Below are 26,553 nucleotides of genomic sequence, written 5' to 3'. Positions count from 1 at the left end.
TCAGTGTTTTGTCCATCTGAGTACATTGAAGATGCTTTATATGCATTTTTCATGATGAAAAAATGCTCTGGAACTGGAAGAGTTAAAAAAAAAATTAAAATGCAAACGTTTATTAACGCGATTTGCTGCGTTTACAAGCATTTACAAGCGTTTTGCATTTGAAAAGCTGATAAAATCGACTGCTGAACGCAAATTTTCTTCGTTCAAAAAAATGACTGTAAAGCAAAATGCCTGTAAACGACTGTAAATGAAGATGTGTACATGGACACATAGGAAAACATTAGGGTGAGTTCAGGGGCTGCTGAAATAAATGCTGAACTTCTTCTAAACGTGAGTTTATCAGCTGCAGTGTACATGAGCCCTTAGGGGTGTTATGATATGACGATGATGATGATAATGATGATGATGATGATGATATGGACATCTGCACCTGTTTGGTCACATGAACACTTTTGCTGCCTATGACATGTCCCACAGGTCATGTAATTGAAAGATTGAAAGGGATAAAAAAAAGCTCATGGCATTAAAAGGCTTAAAAAAAAGTCTGTGGCTGCAGTTTTTCTTAAATTGTACATTCAGCTCTTGGTCTAATGCAGAATTGATCAGGGTGGCTGTGAAGCTGCTTGATCACTTCTACAGGGCATTGATGTGCGCCACCCAACTGACCCCGGCCCCTTGGGCAGTGCCCGAGTTTCCAAATGGTCAGTCCGCCCCTGGTAGTACCTAGGCACAACTGCATGCATATGGAGGAAATTAAGGCAAATGCTGAATTTTCAGTTACTCTTTTAACATACTGTAAATCTACTTTAAATACAGGGTAATGCTGTTTTTTTTTGTAAATAAAACTCACTAAAAATGTTGACTTTCACACAAGATCATCTTACCCTGCTCCCCCACCTCAGAGATCCTGCTTTGTATTTGCATTAGAGATTGAAGGCTGAAAGGCTGCTGAGTCATTAATCTGAATGGGGGGAACGGGGAGCTGAGCTGGCTTACAAATGGAATTCAGAGCTTCTGTTGTGAACCTTGAGAATGAATTGCTCCACAGTGCCTGCAGCTTTAGAGGGTGGTGGTGATGGAGGGGTAATGTTTGAAACCTCATTTACTGCTTATTAAGAGTATTTAAATATTTGAATGTCTATAGCTTGGCCACAGGTTTTCTTAAAGAAAATCACTGTAATAATACCCAGAAATATCAGTACACTAAAATTATACCATATATTCTCTTTAAAATGTTATATTATACCAAACCAGAGAGTATTTTCCTCCAAAGGCATGTTTATCTTTTGGCCACAGATGGTTGAGTTTGCAAAGTTCAATGCACTTTTTTTTTAAAATAAAAGGTGTATTTTGCATGTAATCACATTTTTCTTAATACATCAGTATTTTTTCATATTATAAAAATGTATTCTTTAAAAATAAGTGTTCAGAATTTTTCAGTTAATTTTTAATTTGCATTGGTTTGATTACATTGCCTATGCTAGGCTGGCTCCTTTATAAAGCAAAAACAAACAAATAAACAAAAAAGCCATTAGGGCAGGAGGCCTGCTGGAAATTTATGTGGCTGGCCAGACTTTTATTGGTTTTTAACTTTGCCGATGTTGATTTTAGCTGTATAATGTACATTTGGTTTTATACAGGTAATATGCTGAAAAGGTTGAAGTAAGGGGAAAATAAGTGACTTTTATGGGAGTTCTGAATATTTTTTCCCCCAAGAGCATTTCATTATCTCTGAAAATTACCCTTGGCTGGTTATTGTGTTGAGAATGTTAGTGCACATATAAAATAGTCCATCATTTTTATTATACCTGCAGACATTAGCGACTTTACTCAAAATATAATATCCATTTCTAAACTGAAATTCCCAGGTGCTACCAATCTATTTAATAATATTGTGGGACCCTACTTAAAAACCCCATTGCAAAGAATTATGGGATGCCATTTCTGCTTTTTCTTGTAGTAAAAAATATTTGTTACAAGTAAATATTTAGTAAAATGATTAGTCAACGATTTTGGCCGGTTAAAGTCAATCAGTATTCCATGATACAGCAGAAATTTGAGATTACACCCAAATTGCCATGGTAGTTAAAATTTAGAATGACTGCATCTGGCAAAGAAATAACTGCCTAGCCTAAGAATTAGGGAACCAAAGGGTAATCATGTATAATAATCTATTGGAATACTTATCTTTCAATGGTACCAGCACATCATTCACATAAAAACTAATATTTCACTAAATACTATAGAATCTTAATGCCAATGTAAACGCAAGAACAAAAATGTAATATATTGCAGTTTACCAATCCTTAGATTTAGTGGCTGAATTTGTTTTCTCTTTCTAGCCTATTTTCATTTACTTGCACCCGGGGCAGTGATCCAGTCATATCTATCCATCTCTTTCTTTCTCTTTTTCTCTTTCTCTCTTACTCTCTTTTGTCTTTCTCTCTTTTTGTCTTTTTCTCTTTCTCTCTTTCTTTTTTTTCTCTCTTTCTCTCTTTCCCTTTTTCTCTTTCTCTTTTTCTCTCTTTTTCTCTTTCTCTCTTTTTCTCTTTCTCTCTTTTTCTCTCTTTTTCTCTTTCTTTTCTTTTTCTCTCTTTCATTTTCTTGTTCTCTCTCTCTTTCTCTCTTTTTCTCTTTTCCTCTCTTTTTCTCTTTCTCTTTTTCTCTCTTTTTCTCTTTCTATCTTTTTCTCTTTCTTTTCTTCTTCTCTCTTTCATTTTCTCTTTCTCTCTTTCTTTCTCTCTTTTTCTCTTTCTCTCTTTTTCTCTCTCTTTTTCTCTCTTTCTCTCTTTCTCTCTTTTTTTTCTCTTTCTCTCTTTTTCTCTTTCTCTCTTTTTCTCTTTCTTTTCTTTTTCTCTCTTTCATTTTCTCTTTCTCTCTTTTTCTCTTTCTCTCTTTCTCTTTCTCTCTTTCTCTCGTTCTCTCCCTATACTGTACACGCCTTTACTGACCACTGTAGCTGCAAGCACTCTGGTGCAATCCATCCTCTACTTTCACGGTAGAAGTGCTGATGCCCATATTTAAGTAATTTCCACTTCAAGCAGTGACTCAGCAGCACATCTTCCAACTGGAGGACAAAACCGGTGTAGAGAATATGGGTATTCAAGTGTTTACCCATTCTTACCAGACAGTGATTGAGCTTAAAAACATGCCCTTTAGTGACCTCTGTAGATGCAAGCACTGTGGTGCAGTTGATTCTCTAAGTTCACAGCAGAAGTGCTAAAGTCCATCTCTAAGTAAGCTCAGCTCCCCCTGCCCCCCTTCCAGCGATCACTCGGCATCCTTTCAGCCCTCTAATCTCCAAAGTCAATGCAAATCAGGATCTCTGATGGGATGAATATAAATATTTGTGTGTTTTGTAATCAACAGTGCTGCTTAGGAAACTAGAATGCTGTTGATTGAAGCCGTAAATGAGCTTCACAACTGAAGGGTGTGTTAAACTGCTGAAGACCAAAGGTGTTGATTGTTAATGACAACAGAATGTCCAAACCTCCACCATGCTGCCAGCACAGGATATTGTAGTCCTTGCACTTAACAACTAACAAAAACCCCCCAGAAGATTAAACAAAAAGTGTTGCAGCAGTAACTAAACAAAAACTAAAGCTAATGCACCAAGTACCAACTGCGCTTTAAATATAAAGTATGGTTAAAGCTTTTTCAGCTTCCCTCTTCCCCTTCTCTCCTCTTTCTTTTATCTTCCATCTCCTCTCTTTCTCTCCAATCTAACCTAACTGGATCTCCGGGTGATACCTTTTCTCTCCTCTATTTTCATTTGATCACTCTTTCTACCATTATCTCGCTCTGTTTGCCTCTCTTGCCTTTCTTTCTCTTCTTCCACATTACCTAATCTCAGATTCTGAGTCCACAGCAGGGGCGGACTGACAACTCATGGGGCCCCCCGGGCAACAGGGGATCATGGGGCCCCTGTGTCCTTGCCCAAACTCAAAAAAGCCTATGAAAAAGGTACCAGGAGCATCTCATGGGGCCCCCTACTGACCCCGGGCCCTCGTTTCCAAATGGTCAGTCCGCCCCTGGTCCACAGACACTTTTTCTTTTAATAATAATAAATCACCCTGAAACCCAAATTCCCGTATAAGCACACTTCACCCCTACCCTTAGAGGTGTACAGAATATACAAATAATATGCTCAGTGATAATAATAAACCTTTTCTCCCAATCTGTGCGTATAACAAAATCCCAGAGATAAATCAAAAATCCATAATCAAATACCAGAAATTATTTAAAAATCAAATATCCCTTCAAAAATAAAAGAATCAAAAAGTGTCCAAAAATATCCAAAATGTGATAATCTCCTCAGCCTCTTGCAGCCACTTGATTTACCTCAAACAAAACAAAAATAAAAGCCACATAGTGCATTATCCTTAATAAATACAAATTATATGAAATCATCCAGTGATAATTCACCCAAGTGAAAAAAAAGTGTAAACAGCAAGAACATGTGCCAATACACTATGTATAGTGAAAAGCCGTGCAAGTGAATCACTCTTTTTGTGCTTATAAACACACGCCACAGAATCCACTTCTACTAAAGTAAGGAGTGCGTACCCTTACCAACATTTAAATCACTTTATGCCTTAGTAACAATCCCCAAGCAGACTGTATGATGGGATGAGTAGTTTTTCGGCCAATATCCTCACACTTCACTTCCACCTCATAGTACAATGTGGATCCATCCACACTAGTATCTCAGACCAGTCTCCACCATAACCGCCATCCAGATATCCATATATATAAAACAAATAATAGTATAATACCGCCACACACTCAAATATAAAAGCTTTAATGGTACTGCTTACAGTATTAAAATCTTTCTAATCGCATGACATATGTGGAAAAACCTTTTTGCCGTCAATCCAGGAGAGTCCAAACCGCTTCTCACAGTCACTGTTCCCCTCTCCAAGATGGCCGCCGCTCCACTTCCGGTTCCTCGTTTGCGTCTGACATCACTTCCCTCTGACGCGTTTCGTCATTGGACGTAATCATAAAGGGTCTTTTTCTTTTATCTCTCATCTTCGCGAGGTCGCTGGTGGATAACAAATGCCTTCTATGACACCCAACTCACCTAGCACCTCTTCCAAGCCATCCTCATCTCCACCGTACTCTCTGATTACACACTATTGTATTCTATTCTATTCTATTGGCTTCTAATACTACCTCCTCTCCTAAGCATACTCTATATACCTATCATTCACATAAACCACTCTATTCATTACTTACTCATACCTACTTTAAAATTCGATGTCATATGAACGCTTTCTATTACCTGCTCTCACCACACTAAATTAATATTATCCTTTCTTCTTTTTCTATGATTTTTCTTCTCTTATACACTGCTCTTCCAGCACTCCGACCAGACTTTTTGTGGCAAGTGTATCTTAATTGTCATGACTTTTTGATTGGTTCAACCCTGTTAAAACCCAATAAATATTCTTTAAAAAAAAAAAAAAGCTTTTTCAGCATACTTATCATGTGGGTCACAGGATTGCATTTACTTTTGATCTCCTATAACCAGAATTAGCTGACAGTGGGCTAAAGCCCACTGTTTGCTGACGTCACAGAGACACCCCAGGCTTTTGAAGGATCCCGACCAAATTGTCAGGATTCACCCAGCTTGCTGATTGACAACTGGTTCTGGCTTCCAGCGAGCAGTTGAGAGCCAAAACCAAGTGCGCCCACCCCCACTCCAGCCCACTGCGTACTGGAAGGGCAGAGCAGAGAGCGGTGACTAGTAGTCACCACTCCTTGTTCAAGCTGACTGAGAACTGGGCAATCAGTGCTCATGTGATCGCTCAGTTCTCAATCTTGGAGCAGGTGGGGGATATCTGTAGCATGGAGGTGAGTATGTATGTTTTTTTTTAATAACCGCAAACTTCTCCTTTAACACAACCATCATTTCTTATAAAAAAAAATAGGGAACAAATAGATGATGACCATCTCATTATGGCTGAAGCCAATTAACTTGACATACTAATCCAGGTGTGGCAAAATCAGTGTTGGAGCCCTTAAGGAATATAGGGCTCGTTTACATGTGCAGCAGCCCTTGCTGCCCCTCTGAAAAGTGATCTGCTGACAGATCACTTTTCAGAGGGTGTTTGACAGGAGGAGAGGAGGTTGCTTCCTTACTGCCTGATAAAATCCTGTAAAATAGCACCACTGTGCCGCAATTGCATTATTTTGGAAGAGTTTGCGGAGCGCCCCTATAGACTTGCCTGTGACACTTTTGGTTGTGGTAATGCCTGCTGAATGCAACATGCTGTTTAGTTTTTGTGGTGACCGCTGATCGCCATATGTGTACAGACCGGAGTGGCTGCATGTCTGTGTTTAACACCTTCCCGCCCAGCCTATAGCAGATTGATGGCCGGGAGGGACACTCGTCATTGTGAGTGGGTGTCATATGACGTCCTGTCAAAACGAGCTGCTCACGTGGCCTCGTAGCAGCGCGATCTGTCAACGGGACACAGCCGATGACATATCACTACAGCAGCCTGTTGCCAGTGTCATGTGACCGCTGTGACCAATCACAGCAGATCACGTCAATTGTATACAATGGATGGCTTCCTGTCATGCCATCCATTGTATACAATTATGTTGTTAGTTGTGACTGGTCAAGGCAGTCACATGATACAGGAAGGCCAATCACAGCCCATGTGTATCATGTGATCAATTTTGCCCAATCACAGCTAATCACAACAAAAGACTGAATGAATCAGTTTCATTCAGTAACAATGATTGCAAATATCAATGAAATACATTGGTATTAGCAATCATAATGTGTTGAAAAAAAAAATCCTGATCACTTGCCCAGAGTAGTTCAATGTTACTATGGTAACATTGTATTGCTTTGGTCACAGTGTGCTGAAAAATAAAATAGTAAAAAAAAAAAGAAAAATTGTAATAAAAAATAAAAAAAGTAATAGAAACATTTGAAAAAAAAAAAAAATTCAATTATTATTATTACTATTTCAACCAAAGAAATGTAGCAGAATACATTTTGACCTAAATTTATGAAGAGATATTATTTATTTGCAAAATTTTATAGCAGAAACAAAGAAAAGTGCTTTTTTTTTCAAACGTTTCAGGTGTTTTTTGTTTTATTTAGCAAAAAATTTAAAACTCTCAGTGGTGATTAAATACCACCAAAAGAAAGCTCTAATAGTGTGAAAAAAATGATCGCGCAATTGTCATTTAATACACCGCTGAAAGCTGAAAATTGGCCTGGGCAGGAAGGGGGTATAAGTGCCCGGTATTGAAGTGGTTAAGTAGAGATTTTACAATCACGGCTCAACACATGTGAATGAGCCCTTAGAAAGATGGTTGTTGTAACCAGTAAAATAACGACCTTATTTACAGTACTCATTACTGCGTTGGCACGCTAGAGATAACTATCCTGAAGATACCTCTCTATTACCTTGCAGAGAAAGCACCCTGTGAATAATGTCCTTGTATAACATGTTGCACAGTATTCCTTTTGCTCTCTGTAACATTAGCAGCATTGTCATATAATATAATGGCTGACCTGAAACAAAGATGGAAAATTCATCAAGGTATAATAGGGGCTGAAAGGATAACAGTGAACCAATTGCCGGAAGTTAATGACAGCTCAGAACATTGATAAATCGCATCTGAAAACACGGCCTAAATAATTACAGTGGTAAGGGAAAATACAGTGTATATTCACTGAGCAGAGATTTTTAAATTAGTATCGCAGTGTTGCATTTTTAATACCAGCTAGCTCTTTCATATTTTTATTATTCTAAAATTTTTACAGATTGGCTAATAAAGTAAAGGACTCGGCTCTGTAATTCTGTCTCTCTCTGTATGGCCTTCCTTAAAATATGTGGTGGAGCTCTTATGCAGGCCATAGATGGGGAGAAAACCGGCCGATTTTTCTTTAAAAAAATGAAAAATCGGTCGTTCAATCAGCCGACGTTATCAGGAATGGTAAAAAAAATCAGCTGATTTTCATCCCGTCTGCAGCCGGCAAAAAGTGTCTCTGCAGAGAGCTCCGCTATTTCTTTGACAGTTCTTTGACATTTATAGCGGCTGCAACATTGTATCTATTTGTATCCATTTCGGATACAGATGGTTTTATTCGGAAATAAATAGATACATTGTTGCAGCTGCTATAAATGTCAAAGAAATAGCGGAGCTCTCTGCAGGGACACTTTTTGCTGGACTGGAATTCTTCTTCTTCTTCATCCTCTTCTTCTTCATCCTCTTCTTCTTCTTCTTCCTCTTCTTCTTTTTGTATTCCTCTTGCAGGTCACTGCTCATGCGCAGATTTTTTATCGGTATAAAGATCGGCCGATTTGCCCATCATTGCCGTGAAAATCGGCCGATCAGCAAAATTGGCCGATTTTTTTCAAACTTTACAGATGAAAAAAATCAGCCAAAATACCGAAAAACGGTCGACCTATTAACCCACTAATGATCCAAAAATCGGCCGATTTTATTTTCGACCCATCTATGGCCTGCGTTACAGTGGTAGTAAAGTCAGTTTTTGTACTTATACCTATAATAAGGCTTACCTGTAGGTACCTGTAGGTACTGTAAATATTTGTATTGTGGCAGTGCGGTATCCTGCCACAGTGGAAATCATGGTGGTGACCCAGGATTCTCAACCATACAGGTTGAGTGGCTCCAGGCAGTTATCATAATGCAGAGGAAACTGGAAACTCCTCTTTGGTTTGTAAAGCCTGTTTTGGGACCTGTAGCCTGGAGATTTCTAAGAGATTTGGGAGGGATGAAATCTCCAATCCTGGGTCCATGTTTTGGGAGCAGCCAGCACACTGATTGCACAGGTGTGTGCAGGCCTTTTTGTAGAGGCCAGGCCATGAATCTGGGCTCCACCCCAGCAGACAAGAGGGCTCCACCCTGGAAGACAGGAGGTCTCTGCCTTGGAGTCAGGTTGGGCTTCACCAAGGAGAGGTGGAAGCCAGACTAGCTGTGTGCTAGAGCTTCTCTGTGTGCAAAAACAACCTTTTGGAAGGAGTCTGTAGGAGACAGACATAAAGCGGTATACCTGAGCAAGCCAGAAGGCTGAAATTTGTTGCATTTGTGTGATGGTGGATACCCCTGTGTGGGAAGCATTTTGGTTATTGAACTTTCTTTCAAATAAAATTGGGCAAAAAGGCCCTTAAAAAGAAGCGAGTTGCTGTGTGCTTTAAAAAAGCTCTACCATCTGAAGCCAGTTCCCACACTATTTACCTGTGTAGTGCACCGGCGCATGCGCTCTGAAGGAACAGCATGCCCATGGCATTCTGTCAGAGCTGTGTGCCGTAAAAAGTGATTCCCACGTGCATGTGCGGGAGTGATGGCATCACGGCTTAGCCATCCAAGCTGCTGAACCCAGGACTGGGTGAAAATGGAAGCCCTGTCAGCGGTGAGAGCGCGCACCTGAAGGGCTTCGTTTTAAGGCAAGTTTCACATAATGTGCACAATGTGTACAATGCATGCTAGCACATTATGCCATTGTCTTGCAGATTTTTTTTTTTCTTTCAAAGGTTGCGGTTTACTACCGCTTTAAAGTGGTTCTAAGCTCCAAAACAAAAATGTAATATATTACAACTTACCAATTTATAAATGTGATGGCTACATTAGTATTCTTTTTTTTTTTTTTTTTTTTTTCTTCACTTTCCACATGGAAGAAAATATTTTAAATATATTTTAAAAAATATTCTTCCCAAATATATTGACATATATTTGAAATACTACAATTTTGACCATTATATATATATATATATATATATATATATATATATATATATATACTGTATGTTGAAATGCATTTTTATTACAAAATATATGAAAAATATTTTTAAAAATACATTTTCAAATTTACTATATGTCTTTAAAAATACATTTAATCTACATTTTTGGAATGCATTTACAAATAGATGTAAAAATATATGTTAAAATTACTTTTTTATGTGTTTAAAAAAATCTGAAGAATATATTTAAAAAATATATATTTTTAAAAATATTTTTCACATATTTTGCAATATATAAAAAATGCATTTCAAAATGCAGTGTATATATACTGTGTGTGTGTGTGTGTGTGTATATATATATATATATATATATATATATATATATATATATACATAAATTTAGGCCAAAATGTATTCTGCTCCATGTCTTTGCTAAAACAAAATCCCAATAAGTGTAAATTAATTGGTTTACATGAAAGTTACAGCGTCTACAAATAGCAGTTTATACAGTATACTGGAATTTTTTTTTTTTTTAATACTAGTAATGGCAGCGATCAGCGACTTATAGCGGGACTGCGATGGGCATTCTAGCACTGGGGGGAACTGACTAACTGCCACTGACATCCCCAGTGACACCAATATAATGATCAGTGCTAATAAAAAAGCACTGACACTGTACTAATGGCACTGGGCAGGAAGGGGTTAATATCTGGTGCGATTAAAGGGTTAACTGTGTGCTGTGTGTTTTACTAGGGAGGCATGCAGTTTTGTATTTCTCTGCTGTGCCAAGAGATACAAAGCAGCATGTCCTTGCTGGTAGGAGAGAGACCTGTGTTGTTTACACGCAGGTCTCCCCCCTGTCAGCTTTACCCGACGATCGCTGGCCGGGACCCAGTGTTTGACAAACCTAACTGCCAAAAACAGCATGGGTAGGGTGGCGTGTGTGTGCACCCCCTGCCCAGCAAAGCAAATCATGTACATATATTTGATTTTGCGCAGCGCTGACGCCCTGTAGCAGTACTTTTGCTATAGGGCGGAGAGAATATATCTTCCTATTTGCACATATACCTATCAATTTTAGTTGTTTGGAAGCTAACGAAAAGCTTCTAAACACCTCATTACATTGTAGTCACATGATATTTCAGGCTTGTACCAGACCACACCAAAGATCTGGGGTTTGGAGCAACTTAGAATCCGATCTGTTTTCCCACAATAGACACGCACCTCCAGCTTGTGCAGAGTGTGACATGTGGGGTGGCTAGCAGGGATCAGGCATCAATCATCCCTGCTAGATGACGATAATGAGATACTTGTGGAGGAAAGACAGAGAGCCTGCTAATCAATTTTCTGGAGCTGCCAATAAGGCAGGGGCGGACTGACAACTCATGGGGCCCCCGGGCAATAGGGGATCATGGGGCCCCTGTGTCCTTGCCCAAACTCAAAAAAGCCTATGAAAAAGGTACCAGGGGCATCTCAAGGGGCCCCCTACTGACCCCAGGCCCTCGGGCAGTGCCCGAGTTTCCAAATGGTCAGTCCGCCCCTGCAATAAGGTGACAAAAATAATCACATGGGTGCCTAGAATACAAAACAGGAAGGGAATGGCTTCCCCTTATTCACCTGAGAAGCATGTGCAGTAATGGTGGCAACACAACAACCTGAGGATCATTTGCTTCTGTGTTGCCACAGAAAAGAAGGAAATAAAACTGAATGGCAGGGTCAACCAAGCGTTTAGTACTTGATACAACTTGACTATCCTAGAGCTTTGGATAAAAGGTAAATATTAGTTGCATAGTTACATACTTAGTCTGGCTGAAAAAAGACCATCCAGTTCAACCATTAAAAAAAAAAAAAAATTATCCTATACCCACAGTTAAATAATGGAATGTAGAAGAACACACTCAAAAAATATGTGGGTATAATGATGTTTTTGTACAGGCAGAAGGTTTTTTACCTTAATACATGCTCTGCATTAAGGTAATGGGATTATCTCCCCTCCAGCCCCCTCCCCCCCCCAAATACTTACCTAAGCCCGATCTTGATCCAGCAGTGTGCTCAAGATCTCCATCCTGCTGCTGTCAATCAAATTCAGAGAGGAAAGAGTGAGGGGTGGAGCCAAGCTGCACCGTGTATGTCAATAGGTGCACACATCTTGGCTTGGGATTAAGCCCACATGAGTGTCCCCATAGCAAGCCTTTTCCTATGGGGCACTCAGAAGGAAGGAGGAACCAGAAGTGCCAGCAGGGGACAGCTGATGAGGAGGATTGTACTTTAACAATCACTTTAGGTATAATAAATATAAATACAGTACGGAAGCCCCCCCCCCGCCCATCCTCCCCAAATACCTACTTGAGCATGATCTTGATCCAGACCTATCCCTGAGAGTATTGGCTCTCTTCATTCTTTATAGGCTCACAAACAGGAGTGGGAGCCATAAGCCCCTGCTGATGTCAATCAAATCCAGAGAGGGGGGAGCATAATGTGTTTGTCAATGACCGTGCCCCTACGAGTGTCCCTATAGGAAGCAGCTTGCTATGGGGGCAATTGGAGGGGGGGAGGAGCCAGCCAAAACTATTGTACAGAGCAGGTAAGTAAGAGAGTTTATTATTATTAAAAATGTGTACCTTTACAATCATTTTAAGTATAAAAAATGAATATAGAGAAAATACTATCTATTGCCTGAGATACCCATCCCTAAAGGTTGTTTAAATAAATGAAAATGATAGCACAAATTTCCCAGCTTGCAGAAACAGATGGAGTTTGCCGTAGACCTTGTCCGTACTGCAAGCCAGTAATATATGCAAGGACAGAGCTAAATATATGCAAAGCTTTTAGACATTTACATGGGATTTAGTGACCACAAAGCTTCACTGTCAAGGTTAGTTTCTTAGGTGCCGAGAATTGTTCTACTTCCCGATAAAAACATAATGTAACCATTTCATCTGATCACACTTAGGCCTACTTTATCGGGGCTGAAATAGGAAAACTGTTTTGAATTTCGTCAAAATCCTCTCAGTAAGAAATTGACTTTTACCTCTTTACATAATTTCATCCTCTCTATGGCTCCCAGTTGATAAAGATATTAGTGCTCTCTTTTTCTGCAACAATATGCTACTTAGCGCCTCTGCGCCCGATGCAGCTATTGTGACTCTGACCTTGAGATGCTTAGCGTCTAAAAGTTCAACACTTAAGTACAGTTTCATAAAAAGCTCGGAGATGCAGACAGAGTCTAATATCATATATCAGCCAAATGGTCCTGCGCGAAATGGCTTTTAAGCAATCAAGTTCCCTCAAAATTTAATTTGAGAATGATAGCTGGAGAGATTACCTAAATGAAATTTAAATTAACATTGGTTCAATGCTGTGCATTTTTATATAGATTGCATATGTACTGGGATGGGAGTAATTGAACATCACATGTGTACAAATCGGAGAGGCTCGATTTTACTATTCATGAGGATGCAGACCAGCTGTTTGCACCCATGTTTCATCTGTCTATATAAATGCAAAATAGGCTTATGTGGTTTGACCATGGCATCATATGGAACCCTACAAGGAAACACATGTTGGTTAACAAGTAAAGGAAATGAATAAAAATCACATATCAATGAAACGTTAATTTGATAATTAGGATATTTGAGTATTCAAGGTCAGAGCCTAGTATTCCCCCTAGCCAATAAACCAGACATAGGGTCAGGTATCCTCATAACAAAGAGTAGTTATCTTGAGGTTATCTTTCAAGGGTAACTAAGGCTAGATGCTCTTAAAACCCAACTCTTCGACACTTCAGAATTCTCCCTTGCAGTTGGGTTGTGTCCACATTGCAAGGGTTGACAGCTAGGAGTATATTCTTCATCAGGTTTTCCCAACAAGGGTTCCTCCAGAGGTTGCTTGAGCAATAAGCAATTGCTGCCTTTTAGATAAGTTCTCACTAATACCATTGATCTTTTTAGCTATCTGTCAAGGATCCGGGTGTGACCAGAGGTGTGTGGACTGACACAGGGAAGTAACAGGCTTCAGGAATGATATAATAACAATATACTTATTATTAGCCACCCAAATATACAACACACAGTGAACAAACCAACCTTCTACTAATCTTAGTATGTGCAGGAACACAGGCGTAGTCAGGGCTGGAGAGGTGGAATTGTCAGGCCGGCCATATGGTTCTGTTAACAACCGTCTGGTGGTACCTCTAGCAGTCCTCAGGACAGGATTCCCCAGGGCGCGGAGTCTAAGTCCCAGTCTGCTTATTCACCAGGGCCCCTGATGGTGGGGATGGACTTGGAGCAGACAGGAACCAGGCCGCGGACCCTGAGTACACCTGCTCGTGGTAGAGGGATATGCCAGAGGTATATGCAGGTAGGAAGCCTGATGTGAAGAGGCAGAAGGTGTGAGCAGGGATGACTGGATCCGTGCAGGATGGATGGATGGCAGAGTAGTTAGCGTGGTCAGACGGGCCGGGTCGGTAACAGCAGGTCAGCGTGGTACTAAGCAGCAGGCAGAAGAGTAGTCAGGTCACTCGCCGGGGTCGGTAACAGGAGTTCAGATCAGATTAGGGATGTCCAGGAGAGTAGTCAAACGAGCCAGGGATCAAGCAGGAGAAGTCAGCAGAGGTCAGGATCAGGGAGGGTCGGCAACAAATCAGATTGGCAGAGGAACAGGATACAAGGTACAGGGGCTCATGGGAAACATACACCAAGGCCCTGACTGCAGGTCTGGCCATTCCTTAAATACACTTCCTGCAATCAGCTTCAGGTGATGGCTGACTGCAGGAGTGAGCTTCTGGTTGCTGAGAGCACCTGCTGGCCAGCCCTGGTACTGCAGCCCACACGGCAGGTGAGTCCCACCACCAGTGGTGAATCCATTCCTGACAGTATCTGTAAAGGGGTAATTCTTCCCAATGACTACGAGTGTAAGAAGCATTCTCCCCACTGACCAACACATCCGTGCATCATGAGTTGTAAATATAGTAATTTTTTGCAGGGGTGCCATGAGACTGGAAAGTTATTACAAGGCTTCCTCTGTGTTGAAAAGGTTAAAGTAGTCCTAAAGGCAAAACTTTTTTTTTAGCTTTGGACAGAATGGAGATGGATTTGAATGCTTGTCAGTTTTTATTGCTGTCTGATGTTTGTTAAGGAGATAAACCCTCTCTATTTGTTCTGTTTGCCATTGAAAGTAAAAGTGAAAGAAAATCCTGAATTTTGGGTTGTCCTCACAAAACTAATAAAGGGGACATCTTCCAATGGGGACAGTAGTTCTGTTGGTCTGGAGGTTCCCAAGAAATTCCCTTAATTTGCAGGGATTTCCTCTCATTTCCTGTTTGGCTATGGGACACAAAGTGAAGGGAAATCTCCGCAATGGGATGCAGATGATATAAAAAACCGGACAAGGGTTATAACTCTCCCTTGCTGTATCAAAAATGAAAAGAAAAGGTTTGCATATAGTTCTACTTTAGGAACCTTAGGCTGGTCTAGGGGCTGCTAAAAGCACTTTTACTTAGCTGATCCTGTGCTTCCCTGGCAGACAGCCCTCCTCCATGTCTCTCAGCAGCTTTATGCACAGTGCAGGGCTATGAACCCTTCATCAGTCCTGATGATATCAGAACCTTAGACCGTTGGAGCATGGGGGAGAAGACACTGCATGGAGTATGGGGGAGAAGACACTGCAGGGAATGGTGTAGCAGCACATAGGACTGGATGATTGGGTAAGTAAATCTACTTCCCCTTCCCCATCAACATTCTTTGGATTTTTTAAGTACAACTATTCAATTTTCACAACATACCTTATTTTAGACCCAACTATGCCATTACTGTATCCTTGTACTTCTTCATACAATGTTCAAAAGTTATGGTTGTTGGAAGGAGATGGCAAGGTGCTGTACATAGCCTCCTGAAAACATCACAGCACCCTGTCTCAGTGTACCTCTCAAGAGCTCTCAGCACTGATGCAAGCAATAGGTTGGTTTCTGGGAGTGGTACAGCAAATAACTAATTGCCATGATGGATGGACGTTAGTCCGAATGATTGGGTGTTCCTAGGCAGGCTGCATTTGAGTGTGTTCAACCATCAAATGTTCCAAAATGTCCTTCAAGTGAGATAAACTTCTTCACTAAGTGCTACACACTCAACACTTCCTTTGTCGCTCTACATAGGTAGCAGCCTAGGACCACAATAGTGTTCACCTATATTATATTTCAACTATAGATCTACTTCTTTTTTAGGGATAAACCACATTATAGTGGATCAATCAGACAGGCTTTCAGTTCTGTTGGTCTAGTGCTATCACAGACACATCAGGCACCATATAATCACATAGGGTGCTATTTACTAAAACTGGAAAGTGCAATGTTTAGTGTAACTCTGCACAGAAACCAATCAGCTTACAGGTTTTATTACCAAAGGTTAGTAGAAAAAGCTGAAATTAGAAGCTGATCAGCTACCATGCACAACTGCTTCTGATTCTAAGTGCTCCAGGTTTACTAAGTCTCTTCCACAGAATTTTGTTTGTTGAGAATTTTGGAGGCTTGAGCTTTAGGCTAAAAAATGCTAAAATAGGAATGGAGCCTAAGGATTCCATTACTGTTGAATTTATCTATTGTTACTAAATATTTCATTGGGTTAAAAAGGTAAAACAGAGGAGGAGAAGCAGAAACAAAATCCACCAGTTGCATAGGAGCATCTGAAAGCGGTAGTAAACCGCCTGGAAATAAACAAAACAATGGCCTCCCCTGTGGGTTTAGGTCATATTGTACTAGTATGCATCACATATTAGTACATTATAACAGACTTACCTGTACATGGAGTCCTCCAGCGTTGCGCTGTCACGGCTCCCCAATGTCACCATCTTCACCTGGTCTTCCTTCTGGGTTTGAGGGCTATGGCCGTATGACATCCTTGGCTGCGGAACGACGCTCTGAAGGTCCGGCACGCTATGCTGTCCCTTCAGAGCACATGCAACGATGACCAGCTGCATGCTTTGTGAATATCTTCTAAACAGTGCATGTTTAAGAAACATTTACTGCACCTACAGGTAAGCCTTATTATAAGCTTACCTGTAGGTACCTGTAAGTACAACTTACAAAATGGACTTTACTTCCACTTGAAGGGTACATAGCAAACAACAATAGAGTTTGAATGAATATACATTCCCATCAAGAAGGTGAACATACAAGTCACGCCAGCAATGATGTTCCATGCCGGCAAAGGCACATGCCTCTGTGGAGACGGATATGAGTTAAGAGGTGGTATGGACTCTAGTTGAGGGCTCAGAATCTCAGGGAAGAAAAACAGAAATGGCGAATATGGTCCAAGAAACCGAGAGATAGCTAAGAAACAGGTGGAGAAAGAAGGAGAAAGAGAGAGAAAGGGGAAAGAAACCTTGCCTGGGGGAGAAGAGGAGAGGGGGGTGGGGTAAGGGGGGTTCCTGTGGGGTCCATCCAGTCAAGTGTCAAGTCAAGTCAAGTGTAGCAGTATGAATTTATCTTTTGATTCACATTATGAAGAAATCAGAATAGTGAAACTCCCTCTTCTGAGCAATATAAAATGGGATGCAAGGCTGAGTAATCAGGTGGGGAGATCTCAGTACTGGCCCTCTGATGGTGCATAAGAAGACGAGACTTGGTTCAGCTCATTTGTATCCATTTCTAGAAAAATATCAGTTTTGAATTGTCTACCCGACTGCTTTTTTTATGCATTGTTTTGTGTGTATACAACACAGCTAAAGGCAGATGGCAGGCTCAGTGTGAGCTGTAACAAGCACCCAATTTTATCATTTGTCCAGCAGAGCTATGCTTTATCTGTTTAGATATACCAGCAGTGCGGTGTCATTGAAAATGATGCTGTAATGCCACAATAAAAATCAATTATTCATTTTGTTGTCTGAACTCCTGTGTGCTGAAACACAAATCAGTGCTGTACCATAGAGCACGGCTTTTTCTCCACCTTCTCTCCTAAAGCGAAAACAGCACTTCCATTCTTTATGCAGATCATGGAATGGGCACAGGGGAACGACACACAAAATGAGTTAATCAACGCATCATTCTTCTACCGCACGGCTCAGTAAGGGATATCCTTAATGGCAAGCTGGAACAGCGCTACACTTTGCAATGTAATATTCGTGGACAGCCATGTATAAAAAAAAACAATAAAAATTTGAATTGCTATAAACCAGCCACAGTGTTCTAGTCAAATGTTTGTTTACTACAATCATTACTGTTTAGATTCTACCCAGATCCTGCAGTTTGGTAGGTTGTGCAGCACTCCAGTGTGATGCCTACCAGTGGTGTAGTGTGGGTTGCTCAACTGCACCAAGCAGCGCACTGCCATACACTCAACAGGAGCATGCCACTCACTCTCCTCATCTCCGCCCAGGGGCGGACTGACCATTTGGAAACTCGGGCACTGCCCGAGGGCCCGGGGTCAGTAAGGGGCCCCATAAGATGCCCCTGGTACCTTTTTCATAGGCTTTTTTGAGTTTGGGCAAGGACACAGGGGCCCTATGATCCCCTATTGCCCGGGGGCCCCATGAGTTGTCAGTCCGCCCCTGTCTCTGCCCACTCTATTCTAGAACTGACCAACCGGACTGCCTACACAGTCTAAAAGACAGAAGAGGGAGCACAACGCTGACAGGACTAGAAAGGAAACATAAGTGCTAAAAACTGATTTCTCTTCTCACTCCAAATCCTTAATAATTTTGCGACCCTAAGAATTTTGCACCCAGGGAAAACGCCCCTGTGGCTCTGACCATACTATTGCACTGATGCCCACCTGCCGTAGCCTGACACCTCTCATGCAAAAGACTGATTCAGTTTATAGTAGAAGCTTAGATGGATAGTGCTTAGTACTTGAGATGAATTTATTGAAACTATACTGATAGTGTCCCAATGGGGCTTTTGAAGCCTTTATCCTGCTCCACCAGCATAGCTACAATCTCCACCTCACTCCCAGTGACAGTGTGGAGGTCCAGCTATGCACAAAGTGAAGAGCTCTGCTTGCAGAACATGTTCTCTTTAGCTCCCTCCAGTATCTCCAGCTAGGTCCATAGGTTCTCTGTGCTGCAGGTTTGGTCCTGGGTACACTAGGGGCACCAACCACTAGGGAGAAAGTCAGAACACCAACCCCCTCACCAACCAGTGGACACTATCATCCATGCCTGGTTCCACTCTCCCATTGTCTGGCTGCTGCAGTCCTAGTTGCTGCACCCCTTTGGACAGACTTCAGACCAGACATTTAAGAATTAACAGAAACTTTACGGCGGGCTCTGGGAAAAGGGGAAAATCAGCTTAACACCTTCCTAGCCCTTTGGGCAGCCCGCACATATACTGCTTAAAAACATAGAATACTATCATATCTAAGAGTGTTCGCATAGATCATGGAAGAACCTGCTTACATTCTTCTGTTCACCAAGGAACTGCCACAGAAACTTCAGAATGTGAAAATAATATTTAAATGTAAAGTAGTATAGTCTAAAATATGCTTTTATTCCAAACATATAACAGCTGCAACAGCCAAGAGGTGTAAAGAAGGCTTTGAGTGGACTCAGAACATGTTGGCTGTTGCACCTATTATCTGTTTGGAATAAAATCAGATTTTGGACTTTAACACTTTGGTGTGGCACTTCAATCTTTACATTCAAATATTATGACACAAAGGCTAATGTCAGCCTTCAACTTACATAACGGAATTGCTCTATCACTGGACCAGAATGCTGCTGAATCTCAATCATTGCTTGTGATGGGAGTGACATCTGGGTCAAATAGGCAACCTCTTAACATTCCAGCCCTTGGCCTTAGCAATCCTACTGCTGTTGATTTGTCACCAGCGACCCAATTGCCAATCTAACATCAGCCAAAATGTTTAAATGCTGATACTTAAGTTAATTAACTTACATAAATTGATACCAATGCAGCATTATTGTTTGGGGAAACTGCTAAATCTTAAAAAGATATGACCATTTTGGATAATCTAATGTAAAGGTGTCCATAAAAAGTCTACGATCTCCATAAATGTTGGTGTGCTGTCTGTGCTGTTATATCCTGTTATGTGAGTTGTTCCCAGATACTCTGGTTTCTTTCTAAGTTCAAAAATAATAATGACAGAGATGGGCAGATATGACTGGCAAGTTCAAGATATGACTCAGGCCCACAGTGATTGAATCTAGAGTCAAGTTATCTGTTACATGACATTACTATGCTTTGTTTGAGGAGTAGAGAGGTCCAAGAGACCCTTTAACAGGTCATTAAGGCAGGAGTAGCAACGTATCTGTCTCTATTTGGCATTGAATTACCAGTGACACCAAATACCAGATGTACATCTCAGGCCTGCCCCTCCTACCTCTACATTTCCACTGCTGACCTTCTAGAAGGGATGGTCTCACAGCTATAATTGAGTTTTAGGGGACCAGGAAATCTGGTGTAAACCAAGACTTCATGATTTGGAACACCCCGGGATGCTGAATAGGAAAGCAGACTGGATATGTAGATATGTAGATGCCTGGATGCTATGTGCTGCCTGGTGCTTAAAATAATTTCTTTCTACATCAAATTTGCTTTAAGTTTCAGTTAACTTGCCTTTGGGGCACTAGTAGGACAGAAGAGACCTATTGCTCATTACTACCTGGCTGGTGTTTGTTGGGTTCCTCCTCTTAAATCACTTACCACATGGTAAATATGGGTATAACAACCCATGTGCCATTTTGCTGGGTTTTTTTTGTTTCTTCTCTTTTAATGGAAAAGTGGCAATATGGTAATGTGACCCGCCAAAAAAGTAAACTTTTAAATGTTCACACATTAATATTCACAATATTCATAATGAAAGACCGTGCACTGCTTCAACATTGCTTGGACAACCGCAAAACTAAGGTTTTTCTGTTTTTGTTTTTTAGGTTGTGTATAAAAACAATGATGTACGGCTAGAATTGTCAAGACTTGCCAAACAAGGTGATGCCAAAATGAAGGTTCATGGTATTGTCGCCTTTAAATGTGAGAACGTTGCAACTCTTGACCCAATCACTTTTGAAACTCCTGAGTCCTATATTTCTTTACCAAAATGGAATGCAAAAAAGACTGGCTCGATATCCTTTGACTTCCGTACAACAGAACCCAATGGCCTAATACTATTCAGCCATGGGAAACCTCGACACCAAAAAGATGCAAAGAACCCCCAAATGGTGAAGGTTGACTTCTTTGCTATTGAAATGCTGGATGGACACCTCTTTTTACTTCTAGACATGGGATCAGGAACCATTAAAATAAGAGCACTTCAGAAGAAGGTCAATGATGGAGAATGGTACCATGTGGACTTCCAACGCGACGGACGCACAGGTAAATGCATTTCTGTGCTTGATAATATTGGTCATATCCATGCTTATTCAATTGTAAGGTGTTTAAAGTGTGTTGTTGCTTTCTTCTCTCTTTAAAAATGAATTTTTTTTGGGACGTCCACTTTTTACCCCTACCATTTCCTGTTTAAGATATGCAAGTTAGATGCTTATTTCATGGTTTGACTAAGTTTTTTTTTATGCTTTTTAATTATTATAAAAAAAAAATAATAATAATGAAAAAAATATATATGTATGTGTGTGTGTATATATATATATATATATATATAAAATTAGTCTATACAAACCCAATTTTATCATAGTCATAGGGGACTATTCATAAATGTCTTCACATAAGATTTTCCCAATTAATATTTTGAGTCTTCTGGAGAAAATATGGGACTCTTGGGTGAAAGTTTAAGGAATCTTGGGTGAAACTATTTATAAATATGCACTAATGGGATTTTTTATTTAAAAAAAATGATATAGCAATTCACCCAGTGAAAGTGTATATACAGTACATTCATCTTGTGTGAAGAAGCAAAATTAGGTTATTTCCCATGCTGGTTGAATGTTTTTCAATTATGTAAACCAGAATATTTTGATATGGCCACTACATAGCAAGTATGTCTATGAAACTTAGTGCTATCTAGTGGTCAAGTGTTATTTTCCATTTTAAACCAATCAAAAACATTCAACCAGCATAGGAAATAGCCTAATAAAAATGTTTTTGCCTCATGTGTTCCCAAAATGTTCCTGTACTTTCAATTGGTAAAAAGCTGTGATTTTTTTTAACACCCCTTAGTGTCCAGGTACTTATAAACATTATCGCATTAGAATTCTGTCCATTACGTTTGTCATACACATGGCAATTTTCAATCAATTTTTAACTATTTTCTATCCACTGGGAATTTTATCGTCATTCACAAGAAATCATCAGAAACTAGGTAATCTACCAGCCACACAATTGATCAAAAACCATAGTCGGGTTGATTGTAAAGTCAAAACTGGACAAATGTATGTTTACCAATACCAATCAAAACAAAATAATATAGATGGGTGGAGGTCTGTAAATCACAAAGACTGCAATAAAGGAAAACCTTCCATCTACATCTACCTCTGCACCAGCTGAGACACAAGTTGAGAGGAGTTCTGTGTATGGCTCCATGGAGATTGTGGTCATGGCATCTACAAGATATAAATAGAAGGAAGATAAATCTATAGCTGAATGGAGAAGCTACTTAATTCACATAATTGCATAATCAACTGTCAATAAATGAATAAATATGCTACTCTATAAATTCCCACAACAATTTTTATTACAGAATTAGTGCAGAATTTGTATTGCCCAACAATAAATATAATAAAACAGCTTTTGCTGCACTATCTACCTTCAGTCCAGAGCTGTTCCTTGCAGTACTGCTTTTCAGTCTTCAGGGCTGAATGACAGCCAGCCTTCATCACCTCACTGCCTCTGAGCCAAGGCTGCCAAGGACACCCCCCCCCCCCATCCTCTGAGTGGACAGTGAAGGAGAAGTAGCAGAGTGATGAGCTCATCTTCCTGTGATTGCACTTTCTCCCCCCCTCAGCATGCTCTTTGTGCTGCTTCTTCTTCTTCCACCTGGAGCTTCTCTGTCAAGGAACTGCAAGAGGTTGATGCCAGGTCAAATTTAGGATTTTCCACTGCTTGTGTTTAAAAAATACATTTAATGATGTATTAATAATTACAGAGCTACATTAATTTGTGTCTTTGATATTTATTATAGGTACTACAGTATATATATTATAGGTACTATATATATAGTGCCATCAATTTACGCAGCGCTTTACATATACAGTTGTGTTCAAAATAATAGCAGTCAGACATCACTAACCTGATCAATCACTGTTTTTGGTAGAAATGATATTTCTACATGGCAAATAATTTACTAGCAGGTGTAGTAGAGTAATAGAAATCCAACAGACCCAACAGTCATGACATGCATGCTGCTGATTCTGTGTAATTGAATCACTAATTGAAAGGAGCATGTTCAAAATAATAGCACTGTGGAGTTCTATTAGTGAGGTCATTCATTCTTTGAAAAACAGGTGGCAATTATTGCCCTTATTTAAGGAACGAAGGCAGCAAATGTTGTACATGCTGGTTACAGTGCATTTCTCTCTGAAATTCTGAGGAAAATGGGTCGTTCCAGACATTGTTCAGAAGAACAGCGTACCTTGATTAAAAAGTTGATTGGAGAGGGGAAAACATATAAAGAAGTGCAGAAAATTATAGGCTGCTCAGCTAAAATGATTGCAAATGCTTTAAAATGGCAACCAAAGCCTGAAAGACATGGAAGAAAGTGAAAAACTACCATTCGAATGGATAGAAGAATAGCCAAAATGGCAAGGACTCAGCCAACATTCAGCTCCAGGAAGATGAAAGAAGGTGTAAAGTTCCCTGTGAGGACTGTTACAATTAGAAGACGCCTATGTGAAGCCAAGCTATCTGCAAGAAGCCCCCGCAAAGTCCCACTGTTGAAAAAAAGACGTGCTGAAGAGGTTACAATTTGCCATAGAGCACATTGACTGGCCTAAAGAGAAATGGCGCAACATTTTGTGGACTGATGAAAGTAAGATTGTTCTTTTTGGGTCTAGTGGCCGGAGACAGTTTGTCAGACAACCCCCAAACACTGAATTCAAGCCACAGTACACTGTGAAGACAGTGAAGCATGGTGGTGCAAGCTTCATGATATGGGGATGTTTCTCATACTACGGTGTTGGGCCTATTTATCGCATACCAGGGATCATGGATCAGTTTGAATACATCAGAATACTTGAAGAGGTCATGCTGCCTTATGCTGAAGAGGAAATGCCCTTGAAATGGGTGTTCCAACAAGACAACGACCCCAAACACACCAGTAAACGTGCAAAATCTTGGTTCCAGACCAACAAGATTGACGTTATGGAGTGGCCAGCCCAATCCCCGGATCTTAATCCAATAGAAAACTTGTGGGGTGACATCAAAATTGCAGTTTCTGAGGCAAAACCAAGAAATAGAGAAGAACTGTGGAATGTCGTCCAATCATCCTGGGCTGGAATACCTGATCACAGGGGCCAGAAGTTGGGTGACTCCATGCAACACAGATGTACAGCAGTTCTCAGAAACAGTGCGACTACAACCAAATATTCATGAAGTCATTCAAAGGAAAGCAAAATCTTCAAACATTTCTCAGTTTATATAGTGAATGTTTGAGTTTGTAAAGAAGAATACAAACTCTGCTATTTTTTTGAACCGTCTAATATTCACTTTTCTTCAATTTTTTTAGAGGAACAACGCAAATTTGATATATTTTTCTTCATGTTTTGATTTGGTATAGAATGTGTAGTGTTCCCAATGCATTTGTGTGGATGGAAAAAAAAAGCTATTAGAAGTTTTTGAGCTTTATTCACTTTTTGCAACACATTGCTATTATTTTGAACACAACTGTATGTATTGTACATTCACATCAGCCACTAACCCTCAAGGAGTGTACAATGTGAAGTCCCTAACTCAATTTCATACTAAGATTCATATACTAGAGCCAATTATCCTACCAGCATGTCTTTGGAGTGTAGAAGGAAACCCACACAGGCACAGGGAGAACATGCAGGTGGTGCCATGGTTGGAATTGAACCAACGACCCCAGTGCTGCCAGGCAGAAGTGCTGACTATCTAGCCACTGTCTGTCCACATGTTCATATCAACTCTTATAACCTGACCTTCTAGCAATGGCATTGATGGATATAATATTGTGTATACAACAGACATCCACCAGCCACTTTGTTAGGTATACCTTGCTAGTGCCGAGTTGGACCCCCATTTGCCTTCAGAACTGCCTTCATTCTTCGTGGCGTAGATTTAACAATGTGTTGGAAACTTTCCTCAGAGGTTTTGGTCCATATTGACATGAGTTATTGTTGCCTTTCTATCATTTTGAACCAGTCTGCCCATTCTCCTCTGACCTCTGACATCAACAAGGCATTTTCGTCCACACAACTGGATATTTTCTCTTTTTCGGACCATTCTCTGTAAACCCTTTGAATAGCTGTGCCTGAAAATCCCAGTAGATTAGCAGTTTGTGAAATACCGAGACCAGGCCATTTGCCACCAATAACCATGCCGCATCAAAGTCACCTAAATCCCTTTTCTTCCCCATTCTGATGCTCAGTTTCAACTTCAGCAAATTGTCTTCACCACTTCTAGATGCCTAAATGCATTGAGTTGCTGCCATGTGATTGGCTGTTTAGCAATTTGTGTTACCAAACAATTGAACAGGTGTACCTAATAAAGTGGCTGGTGAGTTTGTGTATATATATATATATATATATATATATATATATATATATATACCAAGATGAATTGTGGGATTTGTAGTGTGCATAGAGCAGTGCACATGGCAGCAACTAAAGTGCACTGCTCACTCCAGAGAAAAGAAAGTGAGCAAGAAAAGGAAAGGCTCGGGAGCTCACAGATGTTTCTAAAAAGCAGAACAACACAGTAAGAAACAATTTCATGAAAAAATAGATTATCAGACCAATAGCAGTGAATGATTTTTGGAGACTAAAAATATTGTTCAGTATGTAATGGAGAATACAGAGCTGTATTATGTTGTGTCTTTATTTATCTGATGTAGTTTAGCTTTGAAATGTGTTAGGAAGCTAAGATGTAAAGGACAGCCTGTGATTTCTACATCTCCAAATTCTGCTGCATCCTGTGGACAGTGATAAGCCACACAGATAGATTACTCCATTTACAGATATACAAAAGCAATCCCCTCTGTGCCTCTGAGGCCCGCTATTTATCACTTCCCCTGAACAAGTTAAAGGTGAGCTATAGCTGGCTTAGCTGTATTAACCTTTGGATGGAGTGTAATGAATCACCCTTCTGTCCATCTGTCAGGAAATTAGATTTCCATCAGATTTGAATACTCTGGAAAGACAAAATAAAAATTGCCTGATATCACTCACCATGCTCTGGGGTATTCACACTGATAACACCATTCTTTATGGAGGAAACCCTTCCACTCTTTGGTGTGTTACTATCATTTGTGCAATTGCCCTAGTACTGTATAATGTACAAATTTGTACTGATAAATATTTTTGTTAACTCTACTAAAATGAAATCTCAAGACAGTGGCCAAAAAAATGGGGTTGAAAAATAAATAAATAAGCAAATAAAAAGAAATAACTATACAAGTTAATAATATAATAACTTCTACCCTCCTCCAAATCTACATTTTTGCTGCTGTGATCTGACTTCCCATTAGAGGGTGGCTACCGATTTTCTCTATGACCCCACTTTATGTAGGAACGTATGTGTCCTCTCTTGTTTGCTCCCAAGATGGACTATGGACTATTGGATAAAGCAGTGACCACAACAAATGTTAAAGTACAGCAGCTAAACTACAACATATTCATATGCGTGAATGTGCTGCATAGAACTATGCTAAAAAGTTCATAGGTCCAAAGAAGTCCATGGTAGCTC

At 40.2% G+C, this 26,553-nt stretch overlaps 1 protein-coding gene across 15 annotated transcripts in view; it reads left to right on the top strand.

Annotated features, from left to right (window-relative positions):
- The window catches only part of NRXN1 (neurexin 1), a 2,017,115-nt gene that overhangs the window by 959,406 nt on the left and 1,031,156 nt on the right, over positions 1-26,553 (top strand). For all 15 annotated transcript variants that reach the window (XM_089676450.1, XM_089676454.1, XM_089676460.1 and 12 more), the window contains one exon: positions 20,613-21,051. In XM_089676450.1, the coding sequence (XP_089532576.1) occupies positions 20,613-21,051 (439 nt within the window). The remainder of the gene's footprint in view (positions 1-20,612; positions 21,052-26,553) is intronic.

Source organism: Staurois parvus, unplaced genomic scaffold (assembly GCF_062004578.1).
Source record: "Staurois parvus isolate SC_StPar_1 unplaced genomic scaffold, SC_StPar_1.0 ptg000169l, whole genome shotgun sequence".
NCBI classification, from domain to species: domain Eukaryota; kingdom Metazoa; phylum Chordata; class Amphibia; order Anura; family Ranidae; genus Staurois; species Staurois parvus.
The sequence above is the reverse complement of the archived record's forward strand: the minus strand, read 5'-3'. Positions and strand labels throughout refer to the sequence as shown.